The sequence below is a fragment of the Stegostoma tigrinum genome, chromosome 8, assembly GCF_030684315.1.
Source record: "Stegostoma tigrinum isolate sSteTig4 chromosome 8, sSteTig4.hap1, whole genome shotgun sequence".
Taxonomy (NCBI): domain Eukaryota; kingdom Metazoa; phylum Chordata; class Chondrichthyes; order Orectolobiformes; family Stegostomatidae; genus Stegostoma; species Stegostoma tigrinum.
The window spans coordinates 37868110-37895136 of NC_081361.1; the positions used below are offsets into that span (position 1 = coordinate 37868110).

A 27027-nucleotide genomic window follows, 5' to 3' on the forward strand; every position below is an offset into this window, starting at 1 on the left:
GTGCAGCATCTGGTGGCAGAAAATAAGTACTGCTTGTCGTTATCTTCGGAAAAAATTTCAGATACAGAGCAAATGTAAATGCTGATTTTAAAAAGATTCTTGTGAAGGTCTTAAGTCTCTAGATAGATGCACAATCCTATCATCCTTTAACCTATTGCAAAATCTCAATTGTCCTACTGAAGTTCCTTTCACTCTTATCCCGCATAATTTTGCATGCAGCAAAAAACACCTGCAATTTAGAGCACATAGTTCACATGCTGGCTTTTACACTGGGCTAAAATAGTGACCTGTCATCCTTAGGATCAATGTACCTGAGTAGTAGGTTCAAAGTTTACTCTCCTGCTTCTAAAGTCAGAAAGTGATCTAAACTTCTATTGCAAATAAATAAATGGTGACAGGATGTCCACAAGACCAGGGGATCAGCCCATCTATGTGTTAAAAATAGACAGCGCCACCCACGAAGATAACCAGGATGACCATTGCAGTAGTGGGGGCTGTTGTGAACTTTACTTTGGGATATGGTAGTGTATCTGAGTAAAGAAAGAATTTTACCCTGACCAGACTCAGCTCAATGCTGACAATGGCTGCTGCCCAAGTTGACAAAAAAAACACTTTCAAACCTGAGCACAATGGCAGGTTTGTTCAAAAGTGTGATATTTTGTTCTGTGCTCCCTATATACCGTAACCATTTCCCACATTTACCTGTGACCATGCCAGCAGCAGCTGACCACAAAGTTACGCACAGGGACGATTAGTATGCCTTTTTCTGACACTGTCTAGGATTTGGTAAAGCAAGAAGGCGTTATGTTTGTGCGCAAAACTAGAACTTCAGGGTCTGAGATAATGGGAACTGCAGATGCTGGAGATTCCAAGATAATAAAATGTGAGGCTGGATGAACACAGCAGGCCAAGCAGCATGCTGCTTGGCCTGCTGTGTTCATCCAGCCTCACATTTTATTAACTTCAGGGTCTGACATGGCCTGTGACGGAGAGATAAGTCAGGGCCCAATAATGAAGGATCTAGGAGTGCTTCTGTACTCGGTTAGGAATGGATATAGGCACCAGGAAAAACACCAGGGCCTGTGATTTCCATCATAGAATCCCTATAATTCAGAAAGAGGCCATTTGTCCCACCATCCCCCAAAAAAACTCACAAAGACCTACATTCCCCATTCTATTCCCATAACCTCACATTTACCCTGACTAATCCACCTAGCCTGCACATTCCTGGACACTATGGGGCAATTTAGCATAGCCAATCCGCCCTTCCTGCATATCTTTGCACTATGGAAGGAAACCGGAGCACCCAGCAGAAAAACACGCAGACACATGGACAATGTGTAAATTCCACCCAGACAGTCGACCCAAGGCTGGAATCAAACCCGGATCCCTGGCACTAGTGCTTATCACTGAGCCATCATGCTGCCCTTGGGGTCAGGCTTAAGGTTTTTAACATCTCATGTGACCCAAACCTGCTGGCTTTTGAGTGTTTGTTAAGAGTCCACCAATACTAATTGATTTGCTATGGTATTTATTTATGTTGGATCTGATGAGCCACTATTATCGCCAAAGGAACATTATGTATCGAAGGTGAATATATCTGTTTACAGCTATTTGCTACAAGTAACCACAGTCTTGCATCTTTTACATTTAAATCATTTGAATCATTTGATCACGGAATTCTCACTTGTAAATCTCAGGTGCAGCTCAGAAGTAGCCATTATTGTACAATTGTTTTGTAGCTGAGACAGATTGTGACATAAGCCGTGTGACTACAATATGCATGGATGAGATGTATCCCCTTACCTTAGGATACTGTATGTTTGGTGAGACCTCCAGAATTCCCTGATGAAACCTGGGTACATCTCTCTGTCCAGATGCTCCTTAGAAGCTAGCTTTTTGATTAAACTTTTGGTTACCCATCCTAAAATCTCCTTAAGTGTCTTGTTAAAAAAAAATTGTTTGCCACTATTCCTGTGAAACAACTTGAGGTGTTTTACTACGTATAGGCGCTGTATTAATACAGGTTGTTGTTGCTGGAGACCCATATGAGACCTTAACTGAGGAGAATAAATTTGTAATCTGTATTCCACCGACCCAACAAAGTTGTTTAATTGAAAAGTCAACTTCTGGGATTTCAGGGCATGGAATACATTAATGACAGACATGATCTCAGATTTTTGCCATGTGTGGAACCCAGCTTATTTATATAATTTCCTTGAAACAAGGAATATGTACAATGAATAAAACTCAGCACATGAAATCTAAACTTAATTGGAAAATAAAATGGAATGGTTCACACAGTGACACATATTGTTTGAATTCTCTTATGTGAAATTAGATTTAAATGCTGTTAAAAAAGCCACAGGACTATGAAAGGATGCCATTGAATTGTTTGTTATGCTAAAATCACAACTTTGGGATATTCCTGGTATTGCTTTCCTTCTATAATTGTGCCAATAAAGCAAACCAAGGGAAGAATTTTGAAACAAGTTAGTTGTTATGTCACTGTTTCTCTCATATATGTGAACATATGTGAAATGAGCTGACTGATTGCCACCAAGTTGTTTGTTGGTGTGTGCTGGGCTGTGATGAAGTGTGGCGAATTGGCCAAATTGGGTACCAATCGTTTGTTTCATCACTGGCATGTATACGATTCAGTATTCAACAATAACACACCATTTCAAAAGCAAAACAAATGTGATTGTGCTAAGATGTGGAATGAAGCATATTGTTTAAATCCATTTATATGAAATTGATTTGCCCTTTTTAAACTACTTAGAGCATTCGCTGCATCTGTTGTAAACCCAAAAAGGCATTTTGCCTGAAATATCCAAAATATGAGTATGTAACATCATTTTGGCAGTCCATTCGATAAGAATAGATTTGAAACTTACTGTTGTGAAATAACTTGACCACTTTGCCACTTCAGAAGATCTGTCGTCGACATAATCTCATTTTTGTAAAATATTATTTCTACATATCTATGTATAAGACATTCTGTCCAACCTATTTAGAATTTAGTGTGAGGCTAACAACAGCCTTATTGGAAATAAGCCTATTCCAAAGATGGTCTTACTCCAAGTACCTGCAAATGTTTGAGATGCAGCTAGACTAGACATCTGCTTCTTCCAGCTTCTCTCCCAACGACAAATTGTTCCCAGTTTACTTGACTTCTCAATGTATCTTAACTGAGCTTAGGAATTCACTGTGATAGGCCTTGGAAGTGAGGTAAACGCCCCAGTGTTGAGGTGCTTTTCAATTTCCTGTTGAGCAGAACAATGGTTTCTTCAAACAATTATTGTATAATTGAAATAATACAGATATTTCATGAATACTAATCAAAGTAACTGGCAGTTTGTATTAATTGATGAAGAGTTAAATGCTACTTGATTTGTTGTTATGTTTCATTCCTTAGAAACTATGATTGCCAACTTCAAGAAATTTGCAAACTGTGTATCAAAGTTTAATTCAACCAGTATCCCAAAATTGTATCATTTCAAGATAAGCCTGAAGAAAAAATATGTTGCATAAATGTTAGTTAACTTCTGCAAATGAAGACGTTTGTATCCGTGAATATACGACCAGGGTTTTGGTTTAACATCTCAGCACCTGCCTGTCCTCTCACGTGGGCCTACAAGATCCCCTTGTACTACTTGAAGAAGGATAGGGAAATTGTTAATGTGAAGACCAATGTTCATCCCTTGGTGAATCACTTAAAAAAGACAGAGAGTTTGATCATTTACCACAGTATTGTTTATGGTCCATTGGCTGCCCCATTTCCTATATTATAAAAGTAACAATATCTCAACGTCATTGGCTATAACACATTATAGGATGTCCTGTGGTGCTGATGTATGATGAAGTTGCTTTTTCAAAAGCAAGCATTTCAGGCAACATAGCACCGAGAGATCAGTAATGACATTGTGCTGCTTGAGACTGTCTGTGAATTTTTACAGTTATATTATATTGCCCTGTGAGTTCCATTAATGGCTGACTTCCAACTGGGATAAACATGATGCTAATGGAGTACAAGGATATTAAACAACTTGGACAGTTAAGTCCTTTGAAATATTCTTCAGGCAGACAAAAGCACAAAATTTAAAAATGGACCTGAAGGTCAAACAAAAGTTCTATCTTGCAATGATTACTGGTAGAGGTTCTGACAGAGAAATCCAGTTACAGAAATAACTCAAGTCGCAGGAAATAATATTACACATTGCAATGTGGCAGAAGCCAACATATTTGGTATCTAACCTTTTAGTATTGGTTTACAGAGAGGCCCACCCACCACCATTTTAATGAATTTTGTGTGTTTTAACATAACCTTGTTAAACTGGACCAGCCTGTTATTTCCTGTGAGATAAAAGAGTTGTGTGATTCAATGTGGTTCTGAAGTGCTTCAAAAAATGTATAGTGTGTACTTTCCGATAAGAACTCTGACAATGTCAAGTTATTTCATTACATGTTATAACCGGAACGTAGGACATTGCAGCAGCATTCATGCAAAAGCTATGAGACCAAGTTCATTCCTTGTTAATCACTACTCTCCTTGGTTTATTCCAATATGTGGAGGAATTCTATCTCATATCGTACTAAATTTGACACAAGAGAAGTGACAAAATGAGGCTGGTACAGAAGTAAGATGTTGGTTTATATCGCTGTGTACTGCTGAATCAATAACTTAACTGGACCAATTATATAAATACTCTGGCTGGGGCATTCTACAATGAATAATTCATCTCCTAACTCCTCAGAGCCTGTCTAATGTTCAAGTCATGAGTGTGATGAAATACACCCCACTTGCTTGATAAGTGCATCTCCAACAGGAGTCAAGAAATTCAGCACCATTCATTCAGAACAAAGCAACCTATTGATTGCCACCATGTCTGCCACCTTTCAAATCCACTGTTGGCACACTGTAGAGACAATGTGAACAATGTGTAAGATGCACTGCAGCAACTATCCATAGTTCCTCCGACAGCAATTCCTCTACCCCTGAACTCAACCATGTGAATAGACAAGGGCAACAGATGTATAGGAACACCTGCAACCTGTAAGTCTCCTTTCAAACCACACTCTGCCCTGACGAGGAGTTATCCTGTTGTTGTCACTGAGTCAAAATTTCCAAAGTTCTCATCCTGAACTGAACAACAGTACCCTCAGCCCAGGAAGTACAATGGTTCGAGAAGATATCTTACCATTACCTTGCAGACAGCTGGGAATGGAGAATAAATGGTAACCCAGCCAATGAAGAGCATAACCAACGAAAAATTGTTAAAAAGCTACAAATATGAAATGGCAGTAATTACTGAAGTATTAATGTCACACAACTTGTCTTATGTACACTTATGACAATGAACTTCTATTTTAACAATGACTTTTGGTGACAAGGGCGTATTTTTCAATTTGCTGAGCACTATGCTGAATTTTCAATCCATAGAACAAAGTATTTCTGAGTTTATGTGGTCAGAGATCATGAAAAGAAGGAATTGGGAAGGTTATGGAAACATTTCTGACTGACATCAGCAAACCTTTACCATACAATCAAAATGGTGTCACATTAAAGTTGTTTCTTTCGGAAAGCAAGTCCTGCAGGAGTGTAAAATGGGAAATGTAATCCCTTCAGACTTTTAGATTTAATTAGAAACTTGTTTAATTTCTGCTTTCACATCAAGCATACACAAGTTTAAATATATATATTTATACATACATGCATAAGTATATATTTTTAAGCTCCCTAAATTCCATTACATAGTTTGGTCACAGCCCTTAAAACCTCAGTTTAAAGTTCTTTCTTTTAAAACTTAACAAGGAACTATTGTAAATTCACAGGAAGTCTGAACCATTGATATTGACTTGTTCATCAGTATCCAGGTTGTGATTTACCGTTCACAACATGCACAATGAAGTCCTAGGAGGGCTGCAGCTTTTGTACTGCATGAACACCGAGGCCCATGTAGGCTTGGCTTAGTCAAAACCTACAACAGGAAAGCCTCAGATTCTTGAGCCATTGGCCTCAGCTAATCCCAGTGCTATGATAAGGTGCAAGCTGGCTGCATGAAACCTGGATCTTGGAACTGATGTCACTAAGTCAGCTTTTCTAAAATAAGCTGAAGGCCTGTGTTTTTGCAAATTTTATGACATCCCTGAAATGTGTCAAAGCATTTCACGCAAAATTTGAAGTGAAATGACAGTTATGTAGGCAAATAATAAAAGTATCCAGTCATAATTTCTCTTTTGATCTTTTCAACTCTTTTTCTCCAAAATTAATTTCTCCTCTTAAGATTTGGAGGTGTAACTATTCAAAGAATTGGGAGAAAGTGGGCACAATATAAAACTGAAACTCCTCTCGATTCCAACCAGCTAGTGAAGCAGCAGCAACAGTAAGCACATTGCTGTGAATTTAGAAGCATATTACAGCGTCATTTTAACTTGTATTACCATGAGGCTTGTGGAAAGGGTTGTATTCTGCACTTTGGAGAGATGGTTATCCTTGGCTCCTCTTCACTGATTCTTACCAGCAGTGGCTTCCCCTTAGCTAACTGAGACTGCTTTCGAGCTCTAATAGGTTTCTGCCAGCTTTGTTATGTGCTCCATACTATACAGTAGTTACTATAATTGGGTGTAAGTGCCTCTCTCACTTGTACTGACTCTTTCGTCCTTTCTTCATATTCTGTTGTACATGACTGTAGATACCACTGTTTCAAACTGCTATACATTAGCTTATCATTGTCCTATCTTTGGACTAAACAAACTTTGCACCCATTAGCCAGCCTCTTCTCATGATGATCCAAGGTCATTGATGTTTGGAATTGCAGGAAGCCTACTTTCATATCTGCAAAAGATACCAAGCAGGATTTGGTTTGGGATTCTTTATGGTGGGCAGCAAACTCTAAATGGTACATTTCGTCAAAATGGTGTAATTAGTTCTCCACAGTGCCTTTATCTTCGACATACACACATGCCTTCTTTATTTGTCATCACGAAATGCCATTTCCCCCAAGAAGCCAAAACAGGTCCAGTATTTGTTGGTTGGGGTAGTGTGGAAATTTTTCCTAGGGTTCATGCATCATGCCTTACTGGCATACATTTACACCAAGAAGTAAACCTCAGCTCATCTTTATGCATTTATTAATGAGTCTTCAGGATTCCCGGCAGAAGAATCTTAAGCTAGATTTTCAAGTGGTCCCAGCCACTGGTGCCAGTAAGCCAGTATGCATGAGTGTCAGGCACGAACATGAATGTCTCTGCATGTTTTACAAGTGTGAAGTGGGTCCCTAAGTATCCAATACAGAAATAGGTGTGTATTCATTCTGTATGGGAGGTGCACTGCCTGAACCAACCCAGCCTGTCTCTGCTTCCCTAACCTGTTCTTCCTTTCACCCATCCTTTCCTCCCACCTCAAGCCGCGCCTCCATTTCCTACCTACCACCTCATCCCGCCTCCTTGACCTGTCCGTCTTCCCTGGACTGACCTATCCCCTCCCTACCTCCTCACCTATGCTCTCCTCTCTACCTATCTTCTTTTCTGTCCATCTTCAGTCCGCCTCCCCCTCTCTCCCTATTTATTCCAGTTCCCTCTCGCCATCCCCCTCTCTGATGAAGGGTCTAGGCCCGAAACGTCAGCTTTTGTGCTCCTGAGATGCTGCTTGGCCTGCTGTGTTCATCCAGCTCCACACTTTGTTATCTTGGATTCTACAGCATCTGCAGTTCCCATTATCACTGCCTGTACCATTGTTAGCTCTCCTGCACAGATGTCCCGGGTGTGCAGATGTTAGTAATGTAAGACTTACAGCATAGACAAATCAGAGCCCTAATACCATTTTACAACTTGCTCATAACCACAGCATAGAGCAGATTTAACCCCTTCCTGTCCCATAGCAAATCCACATGTGACCGCTCATCCATTTAGCCTACATCTCATTGCTGCCCTGCCCCCTTATCGCACCAAACTTCTGATTTTAACTGCCGTCCTCACTGGTTCCTCTCCAGCACTGAGACTGTAAACATTGACCTATCCCCTAGTGAGTTACAGGCCCGTTCACATCCCTGAGCACAATCGAAATGAAGCTGGTGAACAAATGAGCAGTGATTCTTTTCCGGTGTCTTTCAGCAGTCTGCATTGCACCAGGAGCGCACCCAAAAATAGTGTGAGCCAATTTCTTGATTCCTATCAATGTGGCTGTGTACTGGGATGCTATTTGGTGGTGATCATTCCTTATTTTAGTACGTTTATGTATCTCTGAACATTTTTATTGACTTCATTCTCTGACTATCCCAGTTCTGACTGTTATTTCTGAGCCCCAACAAATTTGTAACTTAGTTCTGTAATAAATGTGGGCAGTAAGACCTGATACTTTTCCCTTTTACACACAAAAGATAGAAGACAACTTCATTTTGCCATCTTTACCACTAAAGCTAGCTTTCGATCAGCTTTGGTTGAATGCACTGACTGAAAATCATGAGGTTTTGAATAGGTGATCTCCTGGCTTGAACAACAAATTTAATACAATAAGTGATCCACTTCAAATTCTGTTGTTGTGCATTGCATTTTTAGTCTCATTTGCTCACTGAGGAACCAAAGTCTTGTTCTGGGGAAGCTGTGGTTTATCTGTGTAATGGCACAGATAAGTGAGTAGGACGATCACCATAGTAACGTAGAAGTTACACTGTTTGGAGAATTTAAATTTCTGACCACATTGTGTTGCACCCTTTCCTTCTCTATAAATTACAAAAGGAGAAAAAAAGTAAACAGGAGCAGAAGAAACCGCAAAAGGAACCTGTTAGCTGTGCACTGTATTCGTCATGTAGTAGGCCATCTTATAACTCTGTGTTAGTTGCAAAGGACACTTTTGTTTTTTTCTCTCTGATTTTACTGTGGTTGCAATTTTGGCTGAGTTAGGTCGAGTATAAATGTCCTGATGGAAGTAGCAAAGACTTTTCATGAAGGTTCAGGGCTCAATATCCAGTCTTGGTTCCTTGAGGATATTTACTTTACTTTCATTGGTTTTCAATAGCAGCCTAATCTTACTGACTGCTTCATGTGTGGAGGCCATGACAGTGAGTGGCACAGTACTGAGACTTAATAATTTCCTCTTCATTATACAGTTTGCATTGGAAGATGCTATAAACATGATTACAAAGTCCGACCCCTGCACACTGTTGGTGAATGACGCATTCTTTCTGTTAGCTACTTGGTATATGATTTTAAAGTCCAGAATTAGCAGCTACGAAAAGCTGAAAGGTGGCGAAGCACTTTTAATGTTTCCATCTGAGAAATTATTTGGAAATTGAAAAGCAAACATTCAATATATTGACTACATTGCAAAACAAAAAGCTGCAGTCCAAATTAAAAGACAAACTTGTGGTATTAAAAGAATCACACTCAACAGGAAGAAATTGAAGAACGAACAAAAGCAATGGTAAAAATGAGAAGTGTGACAGTTGTGTGACAAGGAGTTTGTATAAAGAAGTGAAAAGAGGAGGTTGTAGAAATATCACAAACTGTGTTGCAGGGTATTATAAATTTAATGGGAAAATACAGCTGATACATTCAGTTGGGCTTGTAAGACTAGCGACATTCCAGTTCAATTTTAATAGTAGTTGACGGAAAGTATCAGATAGCCGGGGGATGCCATTCTCAAACATAACATATTTGTCAGCATTTGCTGGTAGGCCTGTAATTGTCCCTTATAAGTGTTTATTCTTTTGTGGTAAGAATACACAGCATAAGGGCAAATGAGTGACCTAAATTTTCGATCCCTGACTTGTGCGTCGGGGCAGAAGAATTCCAGGCTGCTTGAACCCTGACCTTTAGAAATGGCCATCCATATTAACCATGTTTGATCTCAAAGAGATAGGTTGGATTCCAGGCTGGGCCAAGTAACCCTTGTAGAGCTGAGGAGATTTCCAGTTGCCAAGGCATTGCGGGCATTGCTGTCTATGGGTTTCAAAGTGTCTCAAAGGGTCAATTCTCGATGGAGAACAGTAAGTACCACCTATTATCATGTCATGCAGGCATGGTCAAAGTAAAGAAAGAATTTGTAGCAGATAGAGCTGAGAGTAGTCTGCTCCTCACAACAGGAAATTGTGAGCAATACCGATGTAATACACTTTAGATTGTTTATTCAACTAGATTGTTTGTTTTATTTAGACTAGAGAGGTGGTTGTCCTCATCCATGGTAGATTACTTAGGATTTGAAGGAATCTGCAAGAAACCTACAGAAAACCTGCGTCAAAGCTCCAGCACATGCCCAAAATATAAAACAAAATACAAAACATTGTTCTAACCCTTGCCCTTCACACCTCCTCACAACCACACACTTCTCAAGGCCAGTCTATGCCGAACCAAACCACCCAATTCCCTCTAATCTCCTGTATGGCCTTTCATATCTATTATACCGTGCTGTTCCCCTCTATTTATCTTACATGGTCCCTTGTATCTGTGTGCCAAGTTAGTGCCAATTCATTCTAACCCTATCCATGCTATCCTCCTTGCGCTTTAATGCCAATACACCTGTTATCTTGACAGGACAAAAATAAAGGCTGTATTACTTGAAGGTCTATATTGTAAACTATAATTTATTGGGGGAAAAATCTCTCTTTTGTAAAGAGATGATAAGAACTGCTGATGCCGGAGTCAGAGACAACACAGTATGGAGCTGGAGGGACACAATAGGCCAGGCAGCATCAGAGGAGCAGGAAAGTTGGTGTTTCCTGTCAGGACTCTTCTTTAGAAATGGGAGAGGGGAAGGGGGCTCTGAAATAAATAGAGAGGGAAGGCGCGGTGTTAGAAGGTGGATAGTGGATCAGATAATTGGGAGAGAAGACAGACAGGTCAAGGAGGTGGGATGAAGCTAGTAAACCTACCCCAATCCCACCCCTCCTCTCTATATTTTTTTCAGCACCCTTCCCCCTCCTCATTTCTGAAGAAGGGTCCTGACCCGAACGGCCAACTTTCCTGCTCCTTTGATGCTGCCTGGCCTGCTGTGTTTCTCCAGCTCCGTACTGTGTTGTCTGTCCTTTATAAACACATGTTTTGACAGTTCTTGACAGTTTTGATATGTCTTGACAGTTCGTGACAAGTTTGATACTGCTTTGACAGCTTCTCACTTCCAGGAGCATCATCCAAATTTTAAGCACAATCTTCTCTACTATTGACAATCCCAAAAGATATCTGACTCTCCACTGTTTAGAGTACTTGATATTCACCTAAGGGTACCTTATATCGCCACTTCACCCAAAGATGTCCCAGGATTCCATCCATTGGGCTATCTTACCTTTTCAAAGGAGTACCCCAGCTGTCCTGAGAAGTCCGTGAAATTCACATTTGTCCTCTGTGAATCTATTGTGTAGACCCTGGGTTCAAAGCAACAGGGGCCCCAAAATTCCACCTCAGTGGAGGCAATTCTAGATCTAAATGTCCCAACTGCCTCCGTAAAATATGTATGCGCAAAATCTTGCTCACATCCACACCGAGTCCCACACAAATGGGAAGTACCACGCAATTTCAGATCTCATTGACAATTTTCACTGTGACAGGGAGTCTTCCTCATGACGAAAATGTAGGCCTGTGTTTTTGTGCTAAGAAATATCAGCCTTTAAAAAATGTAAAACAACTGGGCATGCATTAGAAATTTCCTTATAATAATCCTAAACTCCCAAGTTAGTAGTTTCTTTATTATACTTAATCTATCTGTGGAGGTATGTTGTGTCTGAAAGAAAGAAAAAAAGTGCATCTTCTGTTCATTCCTTTGAGGAATATTGCATTTCCCAAAGTGCTTTACAGCCAATGAGGACTCTTGTAAGTTAAGTCAATGTTGTTATTAGGAAAATAAAATGTGAGGCTGGATGAACACAGCAGGCCAAGCAGCATCTCAGGAGCACGAAAGCTGATGTTTCGGGCCTAGACCCTTCATCAGAGCTCTGATGAAGGGTCTAGGCCCGAAACGTCAGCTTTTGTGCTCCTGAGATGCTGCTTGGCCTGCTGTGTTCATCCAGCCTCACATTTTATTATCTTGGAATTCTCCAGCATCTGCAGTTCCCATTATCTTTGTTATTAGGAAAGGTAGCCAGTCTGCATATAGTGAAGTCCCATAAACAACAAGTGACTAGCATTCTTTTCTGTTAAATTTGTACAACTTTGAAAGTTCCTGTGTCCAAAGGTGGTGGAGGCAGTGTCATTGAATAGTTTTAAGCTGGAAGTAGATAGATTATAATTAGGCAAGTGAATCAATGTCAATCAAGGGGACGTAGGAATGTGGGATTCTCAATAGACACTGAGCAGCCAGGATCTTATTGAGTGGCTGAGCAGACATGAAGGGCTGAATGGCCAACTTGTTTTCCTAAGTTGTATGTTTGTAGATAATCATTGCAATTAATATCTTTTTCACTGTCAATTGAGAAATAAGTAGTGAACAGGCCAAGGATCTTTAACAATCAGATGTTACTTTGGCTTAATGCTCCTGATGTATTCCTGGGCTCTAGACTATAGAACACAGCACTTTCTGAGAACACTCCCTTCCTAACAGCACTGTTGGGGTACCTACACCTGTAGTAGTGAAAAGGTGGCTCACCATCACCTTCTTAAGGGCAGTTACAAATGCTGATATTGCCATTGATGTCCTCTGAGAGAATAAAGAATGCCAGCTTTGATTTTTTTTTGTGCTCAGACATTGGACTGCAACTTATACCTGCAAAATCTGGACTTTCAGACAAGTGAATGTTAACAAATGAATCGTAGTGGGTGCAGAACAATCACTATCTAAGATATAAATGTTTTAAAAAATTTGATTTAGTACGTGAAATTCTGACTGATAAAATAACAGCTCATATTCGTCTTTCCATCTGAACTTTATGAACATCATGCATTGAATAATGATTGACTAGTTCTGATAGTCTTTCAGACCACCCTCAAATCAATTTCATTCGTTGCATATTTTTAAAAATTCATTAATGGGATGTGGTTGTCACTGGCAAGGCCAGCCTGTGTTGCCCATCCTGAACTGTATCAAAGTTGGTGGCAAACTACTTCCTTGAACTTTTGCAGTGTTTCAGGTGTAGGGACACCTGCAATGTTGTTCAGAAGGGAGTTTCAGGATTTTGTGGACTCAATAACAAGAAAGGAGTGGCATTATATTTCCAAGTTAGGATAGTGTGTTGCTTGGTGGAGGACATGCAGATGGCATTGTCCTCATGTATCTGGTAATAGGTCAAGCATTTCAAAAATGCTGTCTGATGAGTCTTGGTGAATTGTGCAGTATATTTTGGGATGTTACACGTTGCTGCTGCTCTGCATTGATGCTGAAGGGAGTGAAAAAGGTGTAGGTTAGACAGGCTGCTTTCTCCTGGATAGTGTCAAGCCTCTTTAAGTGTTTTTGGAGCTACATTTATGCGAGCAAGTAGAGTTTTCTGTCGCATTCCTGACTTCTGCCATTTAGAGGGTGGTCAAGCTTTGGGGACACAGGAGATTAGTTGTAAATAACAGCATTCCAAGCCTCCAGCTGCTTTTGTCATCACAATGTTTATATGGCTGGTTCAATGCAATTTTTGATCAACATTAACCCCTAGGATGTTGATAGTGAGAGTTCAGCAGTATTAATGACTTTGAACATCAAGGGACAGTGGTTGGTTTGTGTCTTGTTGGAGGTAGTCATTACCTGAAATTTTTGGAGTGTGTACTTTTTAGCTCAAACCTAGATGCTGTCCAGGTCTTGCTGCATTTGGACATGGACTACTACAATATTTGACAAATCTCAAGTGCAATCTTCAATAAACATCTCCACTTTTGACCTCATAATGGAGGAAACACCTTTGATGAAGGAGCTGAAGATGGTTTGGCTTAGAATATTAAGTTGAGGAACCTGTATCGTAATGTCCTTGAGCTGAGTTGATTAACTTCCCACAACCACAAATACCTTCTTTTGTGCCAGGTATGACTCTAACCTGTGTAGAGCATTTCCCGAATTCTCACTTTGTCAAAAAAAATGGCATGGATTATTCAACACTTAATTCAAATATTGGGAGTGGATGTTGGATAAAGTAGACTACAATTTATTCTGCCAAAATAACTTCGACATTTTATATGTAATCATTTTCAGGGATTAGTCAAGTATCACTTACTTTGACACTTCACACTTTTTATTTGTCTATGTGTTAAGAGACATCAGATTTGATTGGATTAATCAGCATATACATCAGCAAAGCACAAAATACTTGGCCCACTACAAAGCATTGCATATCTCAATTTTGCCTCCATATAAATGTCAATACTAATATCACAGTCGGTGAATGTTGAACTATTTTGAATCCCCATCTGCTCTTTGTAGCTGTGAACTTGCTATTTTTCTATTAACAGAAAAGAATTAATGTTCAAGGACATTGTTAATGGTATCACTTGTCATGAAGAGTAGGGGCCCGGATTGATACTCAATTATAATTCTGAGGCAAGGTCACAGGCCAAATATTTTCAACACATCTCTTTTCTCCACCCATTTCTCTCTGCCCATAGATTTTAACTGACTCATTGAGTTATTTTTAACTCTATGACAGGTTCTCCCATGCTGGACTTTTCTTTTTGTGACTTCCTCTACATTATTTGCATCCCGCTTTCTGGTCTTGACCAGTCAGATGGCCTTCTGCAAATTTTGTTTTTACCTCCAATGCACTGTCCTCGTTTGATGTAGAATGTTTTTCAGCATAATGTGAAGCTTTGCCTGTTCGCCCATTAAAATATTCCACCTGATAACTGACAGCCTGAGTTTCCACACATGTCAGTAGCTTTCTTGAGAGTAACTGTCTCCTCTCTCAGCAGATGTGCTCTCATGGGAGCCTCTCTTATGCTTAAAATAATTCTATCTCTGATGAGATCATATTTCAGTTGTCCAAAATCACAGGATCCAGCTAGATGTATAAGTTCAGTCACTTGTTGATCAATATTCTCTCTTTCTACAAGCATTAGAGTTGAATGCATACTGTTTATATTTATCAACAAGATGGGTGTCAAAGCATTTATGTGAACCTTTCAAAATCTTGCCTGTTGGGGTTTTCTGCTCCTTGATGGATCTAGGCTATAGTACAACTTGTATCACAAATGCCCTTTCGGGAAGGGCCTAATCTGGCCTACATGTGACTCCAGGTCCATAGCAATATGGTTGTCTCTTAACTGCCCGCTGGGGAATTAGGGATGGGTAATAAATGCTGCCTAGCCAGTGACATCCTCATCCTGTGAATGAATTTTTAAAAAAGCTCTCCATCACAGCATTAATAGCAGCGTTACAACTCTTATTTGCTCAGTCTTTTTTATTTAATTCTGTGGCTATTTCATAATTTTCCAATGGCGACTCGACAATTTCCAATAATGTTTCATATCTCCTTCAATTTTCTCAGTGGCTTTGAGTGGAAAATCCAGTCTTTTCATTCCTCCAGTCCTTCAAAGTCATAGACCAAGTATTTTTAATTTTCCCTGCTTTTTGTTATACACAGTAGCTAGGTTTATCTGCAGCTCTGAAAACTCTTTCAATCTCAGCTTCACATTCCTGGCATTACTTTCTAAGTAGTGAGTTTTAATTACATATGTGCAATTGCATTTCTCCACAGAATACTGATGATTATTCCTTTTATGGCAAAGACAAGTAAAGACCTTTGGCCTGTCCAGATGCTGTAGTGATTTTAAATGTCTGATCTGAAACTAGCATAAATACGGTTGCGCCAAATCATTTGCATTCTGTGAAAAGTTTCCAAGTTGAATCATGCACCATTTTGCTGACATCCATTGTATTTATATTCTGATGCATATTTTGTGAAAGTGATATGCACAAAGGTTAACAGAGTCTGAACATGATATTAGTATTGGTTCTTGCAGCAACAATTCTAGTTTTATCCCCTCCTTTGATTATGGTACCAGTGTTTGATCATGAGGCTCAATTTGTATTGTTGGATTCTTGGAATTTGTCTGTTGCTGCTGTAATCTTTTAAAGCTTTGATGATTCGGGCTAGCCCGCAGAGATGGTGAATCAATATTTAATAGCACAGCAATAACTTTGTCCTGTTTGCATATGCTTCAATTACAAGTTTATGAAAATAACAATAAACCTACACATAATGCAGTATTTATTCAAGCCACTATTTCTGATTCCATTATGAAATGCAATGGTGTTTTATGTGAAGCAAATTATATTTTGCACATGAACAGCTGCTTGATTTAAAATAAGATATTATTAATACCAAGTGGTGATTGTTCTCATAATATTCGCTCTCAATTTTTCAAATTGTCCATGAACAGTACTCCAATAGATTTTGATTTGGAGGTTGATGCACTGGTGATTAATGCCTATTTCTAGGCGGATGTGCTGAGTAACCAGTCTTTTCATTGTACCAAATAAGATGATGTGCGGAATTGCTGGATTGCTAAGGACTTGGAGACAATAAGGACACCAGATATTAGAAACCCAGTAGTCTACAGATGTGAGGCTGGAAAAGCACAGTGATCAGACAGCATCAGAGGAGCAGGAAAGTCACCATTTTGGGCTGAAACCCTTCATCAGTCCTGAAACGTTGACTTTCCTACTCCTCTGATGCTGTCTGATGTGCTGTGCTTTTCTAGGCTCACACCTATAGACTACTGGGTTTCTAATATCTCCTTCTTTGGTTCTGTGTTGATTTGTGCCTCTTGCACTTCTGTGAATCACCTTAGGACAATGAACGTAATCTGGAAATGCAACTCGTTGTGTTATGTTTGAACATAGCAGGAGGGAAATGAAAGGGAATGAGTCAATATGCCAGTTTTCTTCATGTGGCAGAATTTCTCGTACATTTTTGATGCCACGTTTCATTCTATGAGAGTTAAGATTCCTAATTTAGGTATTCAGCCACTTCCACTTTTGAGATATGTCAAGGTTATTGAACAGCACTCTTTCAGAATTGTGTAGTCACATTCTGCTTTGCACCCTTATTGCGTATTTTATTCACTTTTTTTTCAATATTCTAAGTTGTCATTACGGATGATATACAATGGAGGCATGAATGCATGCAAAGTTGTGTTCTGAGCACAATTGTTATTTGCATTGATTTAGTGGTAAAGGTCCCTAAGTGAGCCTCACATGGAGTGATATACTCTTCTCTCAAGTATAAAATAAGCGATTGCTAAACTGTCTGTGATTTGAATGCAGAGGCCATAAGTGTGTCTGATGGGAGAAACTGGTGCAGCAAATTGTGGTTGTCAAAAATCAGCTTTCAGGTATAACTTGGAGACATTGTGAAGGGAACTGTCCCTGCATCTAGATATTCAGTGCTGATATTTTCTAGAACTTTGACATGCATGTTGATGAAAGCAGATTTAGTGACAAGTAACGTGTTAATCAAGAATAAAACAAAATAAAGAACTGCAGTTGCAGGAAATGAAATAAAACAATAAGATGTTTGAGAAACTCAGCAGGTTTGGCAGCATCTGTGGAGTGAAAAACAGCATTCGTGTTATGGGTCTAGTGAAGAGGAGACCTTAAACATTGACTCTGTTTTTCTCTCCATAGATGCTGCCAAACCTGCTAAGTTTCTGAGATAATAAAGTGTGAAGCTGGATGAACACAGCAGGCCAAGCAGCATCTCAGGAGCACAAAAGCTGACGTTTCGGGCCTAGACCCTTCATCAGAGCTCTGATGGTCTAGGCCCGAAACGTCATCTTTTGTGCTCCCGAGATGCTGCTTGGCCTGCTGTGTTCATCCAGCTTCACACTTTGTTATCTTGGATTCTCCAGCATCTGCAGTTCCCATTATCACTGCTAAGTTTCTGCTTCTGTTTAAAATAACAGACTCCACTAAGAAGAAGGGGGGGGGGGGAAATGACGAGTGTAGCCCTTTATGTAGAATAGCAGCATTCCTTTATTTAATTTTTTTGTGTGTGTGCAGCAAAAGCACTTAGCTCAAAATAACCAGTTAAGGTAACCAGGAAGAGTAACTGGATATGTTTTAAATTAAACTGAAAAGCTTTTCAATGTATTTTGCGATATTGTTATTTTTCCTCTCAATATGACACTTACCTTTCACGAAATTCCTGTAATTTGAAGTTATGGATTAAATTTTACGAGCATCAATTGAGACCTTTTGAATTGTGAACCATAGAATGAGGTAATCAATTTTGTGTTTCCAATTTGAGACTGTATTTATTTGAATCTGACATTCATCTGATTAAGTTCATACTTGGTCTCACTATGCAAAAAAAAATTGCTCCATTATTCAGCAGCTTGGATATGCTGAGAGTACAGTATCGAGGTTTTGAAGCACCAGTGGAGGATTTATTCATAATTATAATGTTTAAATAATTAAATATCATAAATGCATTTTGCATTATTTAAATGATGAGTGATTGTCAGCTACATGTCCCAACAGGCTTAATATTAGAGTTAACAATTTGCATTTGCGAGGATTGCGTGAACCAACAAATCGGAAACAAGGATATCCATGCAAAAAAAAGTATAATTCTCAAAGTAGATTTAAACTGGTACTTTGTTTAATAACTGATTAAATTTTGATCAAAATTAGACTAAGTTTTTAAAAACAGGTTTACACATTTCTGCTTTGCATTAGCTAAGACTTGCCATTCTGATGAATTGTTGTCCAATGCCCATCACTTCACAACGGGATGGTGTGCTGTGAAATACAATAGAATCTGATTTCACCTTAACAAACTTGAGCAAAATCTTTAAACTGTCTGTTAGGAGCTGGCAGTGGATATTAACCCTTCAGGAGCATTGTTTATCCATCAACATTTATTTAAAAATGTCACCTCCTGTAATGATTTGCTTCAAGTAAAGGATAGAACTAAAAATGCCCGTGTTGATTGTCCAGTGCTGAATTAATAATAATCAGTTCTTAAGAATGAAAGAATTTGTGCCTATCCAAAAGACTTCTAACAGCATCCTCGTTTTTCTTGTGAATTACTGTTTCAGACATGGGATGTAGGCCAGGCCAACATTTATTACCCCATATCTCTCTGGCTTAGAGAAGTTGCATATTTAACATTCTGACTGCACAAATTGTGTTAAGTGTACTTCTGTTCTGCAACATGCTGATGTTTAGTAGATTAGTCAAATATCAATGGACACATTGCACAACCATTGAGTGACCTTTCCTCAAAACAATGACTGAAATACTGACTGTATTGGAAAGGAGCACAAATGTACAAAAAACAAACTTCAACTGCACTGATTTGCAGAATGGAAGAAGTCTTTGCTGGAAGATAACAAAAGCACAGTGATACAAGACTAATATCGCACCTTTAACTCTGAAAAGAAAGGGAATGTTTCAGCGCATGTCTGTCAAAATACTAATTACATCAGTGTAATATAAGATATATTGATTGTCATTGCTATGATCACTTCTCAACTATCAGCGATGTATAAATGACTGAAAGCCACAAGGGGGCAGGAGAAACCACAATGTGTTCCGCAAATTCTGTGCCAATATTAAGAGTATTTCTCTTTCTAGTGAACTATCAAATTCTGAAGTTCAGAAGATCAAAAGTAGCTTTCATTGTTGAAGTAATTGTTAGTTAAATTATTTCCAGGAAATAGGCGGGGGGGGGGGGAGTGGTGGTGAAGAAGTCACTTGAAGCAATGATATTTATGGGAGACAGAGGAATTCAGGGAGGGAGCAAGAGTCTGCAGTTAGAAAACCCAGAAAGGTCGGAAATGCATGGGCCCCATAAAATTAAAGATCAGATCCTGATCAGCATATGCGCGTTGAGGTTCAAATACCACCTGCCCCAAACGTGCATAATGACATGTCTAAGCAGCTTGGTTGAAGTGACAATATGATGATGGCCATAATCAGTCTGAAAACTTGTGGCTCTTGTGGTACAGTGGTAGTGTTCCTAACTCACCGACCCAACTACCTTGCCTGTTTCAATGCCTTCACTGCCTCCAAACAAACACTCGAGAGCGCAGAAGATTCCACACCTCGTTTAGTCAAGTGAGAGACTGTTAAAAAGCTGAACCTCAACATTTTGTCTCCTCTGAGAATTCAACCAAAGTAGCTCCAAGGAAAAGAAACATTAATAGTGATTGTTTTCATCCCTGTGAATGCAAATGTTCAGACTCTGGTGGGTATTGATCAGATGGGCTTGCTCAACGCTTTGTTTTAGCACAAAATCTTGGAGATCTTCCCAAGGGGAAGGCATATGCACAGACCCAATATATTTGCTGGCACGTGTGGCATAATTCAAAGGTGCATCAGTGTACCATTCACTATGCATTGTGCACTGAGACAAATTGAAGACACAATAGGCAGCCATTCAGTCTGTGCTGTACACTGATCTCAACTCTTTGTTGAATAATCTAAAGTAAACATGGATTGAACAACAACAAAACAAAATACTGTGGATGCTGGAAATCTAAAACAAGTTCAAAAAGTGCTGGTACACCTCAGAAGCTAAAGCCTTTTCTTCAGAGCTCTGAAGAAGAGCCTTTGGGCTCAAAACATAAACTTAGACTCTCTTCCAGCAGATGGATTGAAGGGTGTCAAACAGAAATTTGCCGTAAGTACTAATGCTACAGCATTGTACTGAACATAAATGCAGAGTTACAAAGAGGACTGACAGCTAATTACATGTTTAGTGCTCAATGAGCACCGGGAGATGTCCGGACTTTTTGTATTGTGGAGATATCCAGTCTACACTTCACATGCACCATTTTCTCAATGTTATAATGTCAGAGGGATGCTACAGAAACTTGATTACTGCACTCTTCTAACAAAATATATACACTTACATTGCTGATAAAAGTATAAGGGAAAGTTTAACTTTTACTGCTGATTAGTTCATGAAAACCATAGACTTATCCCTCAGGAAAATGTTGCAAGGCCAGGTTTCTTAGTAACAGTGTAATGTGTGCCACAATGATGCCACCCGAAGGTTGCAGGAGCAGCAACTCATATTCCGCTTGGGAACCCTGCAGCCCAATGGTATCAATGTGGACTTCACAAGCTTCAAAATCTCCCCTTCCCCCACTGCATCCCAAAACCAGCCCAGTTCATCCCCTCCCCCCCACTGTATTCCAAAACCAGCCCAGCCCGTCTCCGCTTCCCTAACCTGTTCTTCCTCTCATCCATCCCTTCCTCCCACCTCAAGCTGCACCTGCATTTCCTATCTACCACCTCATCTCGCCTCCTTGACCTGTCCGTCTTCCCTGGACTGACCTATCCCCTCCCTACCTCCCCACCCATACTCTCCTCTCTTCCTATCTTGTTTTCTCTCCATCTTCAGTCCACCTTCCCCTCTCTCCCTATTTATTCCAGTTCCCTCTCGCCATCCCCCTCTCTGATGAAGGGTCTAGGCCCGAAACGTCAGCTTTTGTGCTCCTGAGATGCTGCTTGGCCTGCTGTGTTCATCCATTTCCACACTTTGTTACCACGTTTAATTTATTACTGCTTTTCTTTACATTACATCCGAAGCCGTGTTCTGTTAATCAGTTGAATTCAGGAGGCATGGATGGGCATTGAATGTGCGTAGCAAGTAGTTCAATGGATGGCCCCTCCATTGTTAGATGTTTTGACCTTTGACAAGGAGAATGTAGGCCTACAGGAGGACCTTGCTTGAGAGCATCGTTGCACAGTCAGTCGCATTGGAAATTTCATGAAAGTTGTGCCGTTCATGACCACAAAGCAAATGTAAGGATTGACCATCTGTTTCATAGATGTGCAAAATGTGATTTTTTTGACATAAATGATGTCATGAAAAATCCAAAATGATTGTATATTTACAATTGCAATTGCAATTATGAGCTAGTTTAAACCAATCTATTCAAGCTCAAATCAAGCAGTCAGTGCTACAGACACTGCTGTGCCTAACTGAACAGAAACACAGATGACAAATCAGTAAAGACAAGGAGAAGATGGCACTGGGAATTGTCCTGGCAGGGTTGGCGCATTGGGCTACTTGTATTCACTGAATGTGGTTTCAACATGTTCTCAAAGTGGGCTAGAAAGTCTTGTAACCACATTGAATTCTTCTTTGTCCAGAATCAATTAATAGCTGGGTGATTTGACCATGTGAATAACCCCGAACTAAAGACTATGTTATATACAAATGCTGCTCAACAATACATTACACTGCAAATTAGAAAGTGCAGTACAAGTATAGCCTCAGAGATCTACAGTACAGAAAAAAGCCCTTTGGCCCATTGCGTTTTGCTGGTAAAAAACAACTCCCTAACCGCTTTAGCCCCATTTTCCAGCACTTGGCCTATAGCCTTGTATGCCTTGGCAGTACACATGCACATCTAAATATTTCTTAAATGTTATGAGGATTTCTACCTCTATCAACCTTACAGACAGTGGGTTCCAGATTCCCACCACCCTCTGGGTGAAAAAGTTCTCTTCACATCTCGTATAAACCTCCTGCCCTTTAGGTTAAATCTATGCTCCCTGGTCATTGAACCTTCCATCAAGGAGAAAGGTTTCTTCCTGTCTTCTGTATTTATGCCCATCATAATGTTATACAGCACAATCATGTTCCCTCTCAATTTCCTCTGCTCTAAGGAAAACAGCTCCAGACTGTTCAGTCTCTTTCATAACTAAATCTTGGATGAAATTACAGAGTAAATGCTAGCAATGAGATATTCATCATAAAGAATACTCACCACAGTAGTATTTCATAAATGTAGTCTTAAACTTGAGGTCATTATCTAACAGTAATATTGCGATAGAGCAGGGATTCATATGCCTATTTTCATATTCAATTTGGATAAAATTATCATCAGTATTAATAAATGCTCCTATATGCCAGTCTGACAAAACAAGGTAACTTCTTACCAGTAAATATTCACCAGGTTGTGGCAGGAAAGTATGTTTATAGATGTGGATTGTGCAATATTTTAAAAACCGCACTACTCCCTGGTCTTCTGATCTCATTCAACGAATTCCTCTGTATTAAATTTAAAACATGAAGATAATTCTACAGACAGTAGGTAAATAACTGCAAATATCACATAGCTAAACTGGAGCATGTGTTCATCGACATTAAACTCCCATGTCTCACAAAAACAGCTTAGATCTTGATTTTGTCAATGCAAAACGGGTGACAGAGAGTTTGGTGGACCTTGTTACATTCCCCATTTTTATTTCCATTAAATTTCAATTGGAATAAAACATTTTAAGAAATGAAGAATGAGGTTTTTGTTTGTTGAACGTTGTTTAATTCTGGGATTGTGGTCTAACTTGGCCTCGCTACTGGACACAATGCATAAAATCAGTAAGATAGGTCTCATCAGCTAAGTGTGTAGATGGTAAGAAATGATTGGGTAACAGATGAAAATCTAATGATCAGTTGCCAAGTATTGTAAACTAGAAAGTGGGCCCTTCAGTTACTGCAGTGCAATGATATTCTGTCTTTACATCACCCCAGAATGTGATAGAATCCCCGTGGTAAATCTGTTGGGGACTAGATGTTTAAAACTGCAGATAGATAAGCCTGCTATTAAATTTAAATAAATGCACCAAGTGAAATCTGAGGGTAAAGATAGCCTGTTTCTGTGCTGAGATATTCTATGTAGCCTATTCAATTAAAACTGGTTTTATTGGCTACTAAAGCCACTTACTCTAATCTCACTGTTCTCTTTGCTGCACATGCGTTCCATCCTTGTAACAATGTGTAAATTCTGAATTCTGCTACAAAAACCATGGTATAACATATTCCACTTCAAATCCCTATTTGTGTTACTAGTTCTCTAAAAGTCTTGCTAATTTTTTTTAATGTTTATCTTAAATTGGCGACCTGTGTTACTAGCCAGTTCTCATAATGATGCTGCTATCTTGGGTTATCAAACAGGGTATGATGAGACATGGCAGGAGAGTATCAATGAATCGATTGAAGTATACAAAATTAGTTTCTTGTGGACTTTGCTCCTTGATTTGAATTAAAACATGGTGGCGAATTACAGAAAGGAACCCAAACACTATGAACTGAAATTTAATGCAGGGCGGCAAGGTTCTGCACTTGGTGGCAGTGAGACCTGGTGCGGTAATGGAGTCACACCTCCTCACTGATTCCCTGCCAGATGTAGGCTGGCAGACAGTTTCCTGTGGCTGTTGGCTCTGTTAAAGGGACAGCAGCTTTGAAGACTCTGCAGTCCAAACCAGGAGGGGGTCAGTGCTGCTGAGTCGTGGAGTGCCCCCAAAATGAAGGGCACCTTGGACAGGCCTTTGTAAACTAAAGCTAAAGATTACTGAGTGTGAAGTTACTCCAAGGATAGAGGGGAGGGTGTCTATGGAGTTGTGTCTTTCATGCTTGCCCCTTTCCTGTTGAGATCATAAAGCCTCCGGATGTCACTCACAACCCTGCTGGCTGCCACAGGGAGTCCGTATGTTTGAGGTTACTGGCTGTTGTAAAATGGCTGCCTAGTTCCATGGACAATGAGGGGGTGCTGCCCTGACATGACTTCATGTGATTTTACCCACCTCCCAGTCCATTCCTGGCACACGAGCCAGGAGCATTCAGCTGTACATTTGTGTAGCATAGTGCAATGAGAAAGTTAATCGGCTCCCTTGCATTGTGTAGGCCTGCATAAGTTTAACTCTGTTTAAATCTGATGGCTGTTTGAATTGTCTTAATCTTTTTTTCGTTACAGAGTCAGTAACAATTGGTTCGAATCAGACTACCACGATAAGTAAGTAATCAAAGGAATATTTTATTTAATCTGAGCCAAGCAGCCAGCTCACATCGCAATTTCTATTGTGGTGCCTATGTGTGAAGTTAAAAATCTGCACCGTTATATTTGTAGTACCAGCATTGTTGGTCTTAACAAGCAAGATGCAGATCTTTTAGTACATAACAGCTTTACATTTCCAATTGAATAAATGCTTCTTTATAATACTGTATTTATATTTGGAGCAATTCTTTACATATTATGTAAAAAATTCTTTGCAGTAAATTACCATGTTTAAATCATTTGATTATTATTGTGGTCAAGTTTAAGCATGTTTTTTATTATGTTTTGATTACCAGTTGACCAAAACCATCACTAAAAGTGAGGAAGGTCACCTCTTGTGTGTCATTAAATTAAAAAAACACGTTTTTTCAAGTTCATTCTTCAGACTTTTACAGCTTCACAGATTACTTCTATCACCTAATGGGGTGAAAAGTAATATAACAAGAACAGTGTATCAGAGATAATAGGAACTGCAGTTGCTGGAGAATCCGAGATAACAAAGTATGGAGCTGGATGAACACAGCAGGCCAAGGAGCATCTTAGAGCAGGAAAGCTGATGTTTCGGGCCTAGACCCTTCATCAGAAAATCATTTTATTTTCTGATGAAGGGTCTAGGCCTGAAACGTCAGCTTTCCTGCTCCTAAGATGTTCCATTGCCTGCTGTGTTCATCCAGCTCCACACCTTTTATTTCACAAGGACAGAGTCATTTCTGAAATTTCATTTACATTTATTGGTTCCTTGAGCTTATGAAATTAACCTATTGTTATATAAAAGAAGCCTCCCTTCTTACTGTTTTAATCTCCATTGTGAATAAGTTTGAGTTGTTTGTAAACAAAACTAATTCAAATGTATAAACTGGAACTATTGGTACATTGTTCCATTGGATCATAGTTTTTGCTGAAAGATATGGACAGCGCAACTCACGGAATGGACTAGTTATATATTCCTGAAAACACCAGTTCTCAGTTAATATTATTTACAAATTTCAATGGGAACAAATCAGTGCTTTTTTTCATGAAGAATAAATTATTATTTTTCTTTTTCACATTGATATTCCCTGTGAACTGTTCTGATGGGTGCAAATTGAAAAACTTTAATAAAATGTTGATTAAACTTAAACAAATAAAACAAAATTCTGTACTTCTAAATCACTTAATATAATACTTGAATGGAAACTAAGACAGCACTGTGGACTTCCACTCCATTCCAACTGAGTTAAAGATTAGGAAAGTGAAATAGCTCAACTTTGATGCTTTTGGCACTCACTTCAATGAGGCAGCAACTTCACTTCCTAAATATAAATTGGTGTCCAATGACATCGAGCAGGTCCCTGATAACCCATCTTTCCTGTTCATCAAAATCTTTCATACATTTACTGGAGGCAGCCTAATGTAATTAAAATATGCTGATGATTTCCTCTGAGTGCCATGAAGGAGACTTGGGCCCCGGTCACCAGAGATCTCACTCTCAGGAGACATCTAAAAACCTAACCCGTGTTCATACCATCCAGCATATCTCCCACAACAGATACGATTGCACCCACGCAAGATCAAGTATGTCCAGTTAAAGATCTTCATGTTCTCCATTGGACACAAGAGGTTGTTCTATAGAAGCCAGGCTAAGTAAGCTTGATTTTTAAAACCTGGATGCTTTTTATCCTTTTGCCTTCATTGATAAACTTTTATTAATTTGATTGCTCGTTCACCATGTTCTTGTTGTTTTGGAAGAAACTGGGTTGCTCTCAAGTGAACGAATATCCTGTAAATACCCTATTAAGTAGCTTGATTGTGTGGTGGGTGAAAATACCAAACTTAAAGCAAGATCTATGCTCCCTCAAGAAAAACATTTTGTCACATTGAAGAATTTTACTGATTTGCGAACGTGTTATCATTTTTGGATATGTTTGGATGATGTGTTTCTAGATTGAACATTCATTATTATTCACGTTCTATTTTATTAGATTACTAGTACAAAGCACATTTTCATATTCTAGCCATTGGAAATTACTGATGATGCAATGTTTAGTCTTTTTCAAAGCATTCTTACCCAGGGCTTTGGTCTTTGAACAGCTCACTCATCACTCACACATTCCAGCACGGCTCCATCAACAGTAACTACTGCATGCATCACAAGTTCAAGTATGCTCATAAAAAAAATGACCTTCTTATTTTGCGATCAAAAAGGGTGCCACTCTGACATTCTCAGTTTGCCAATTCTGATCTTCATCGAATGATATTGGAATTGTTGTTTTGATGGAACGAAATTGCGACAGTCAGATTTTTTGACCCGACACACTGAGTCAGCACTTTGAAAATGCTATTCAATTC

At 39.3% G+C, this 27027-nt stretch overlaps 1 protein-coding gene across 8 annotated transcripts in view; it reads left to right on the top strand.

Annotated features, from left to right (window-relative positions):
* The window catches only part of ptprc (protein tyrosine phosphatase receptor type C), a 258737-nt gene that overhangs the window by 142057 nt on the left and 89653 nt on the right, over positions 1-27027 (top strand). For all 8 annotated transcript variants that reach the window (XM_059647796.1, XM_048539576.2, XM_048539574.2 and 5 more), the window contains one exon: positions 24619-24657. In XM_059647796.1, the coding sequence (XP_059503779.1) occupies positions 24619-24657 (39 nt within the window). The remainder of the gene's footprint in view (positions 1-24618; positions 24658-27027) is intronic.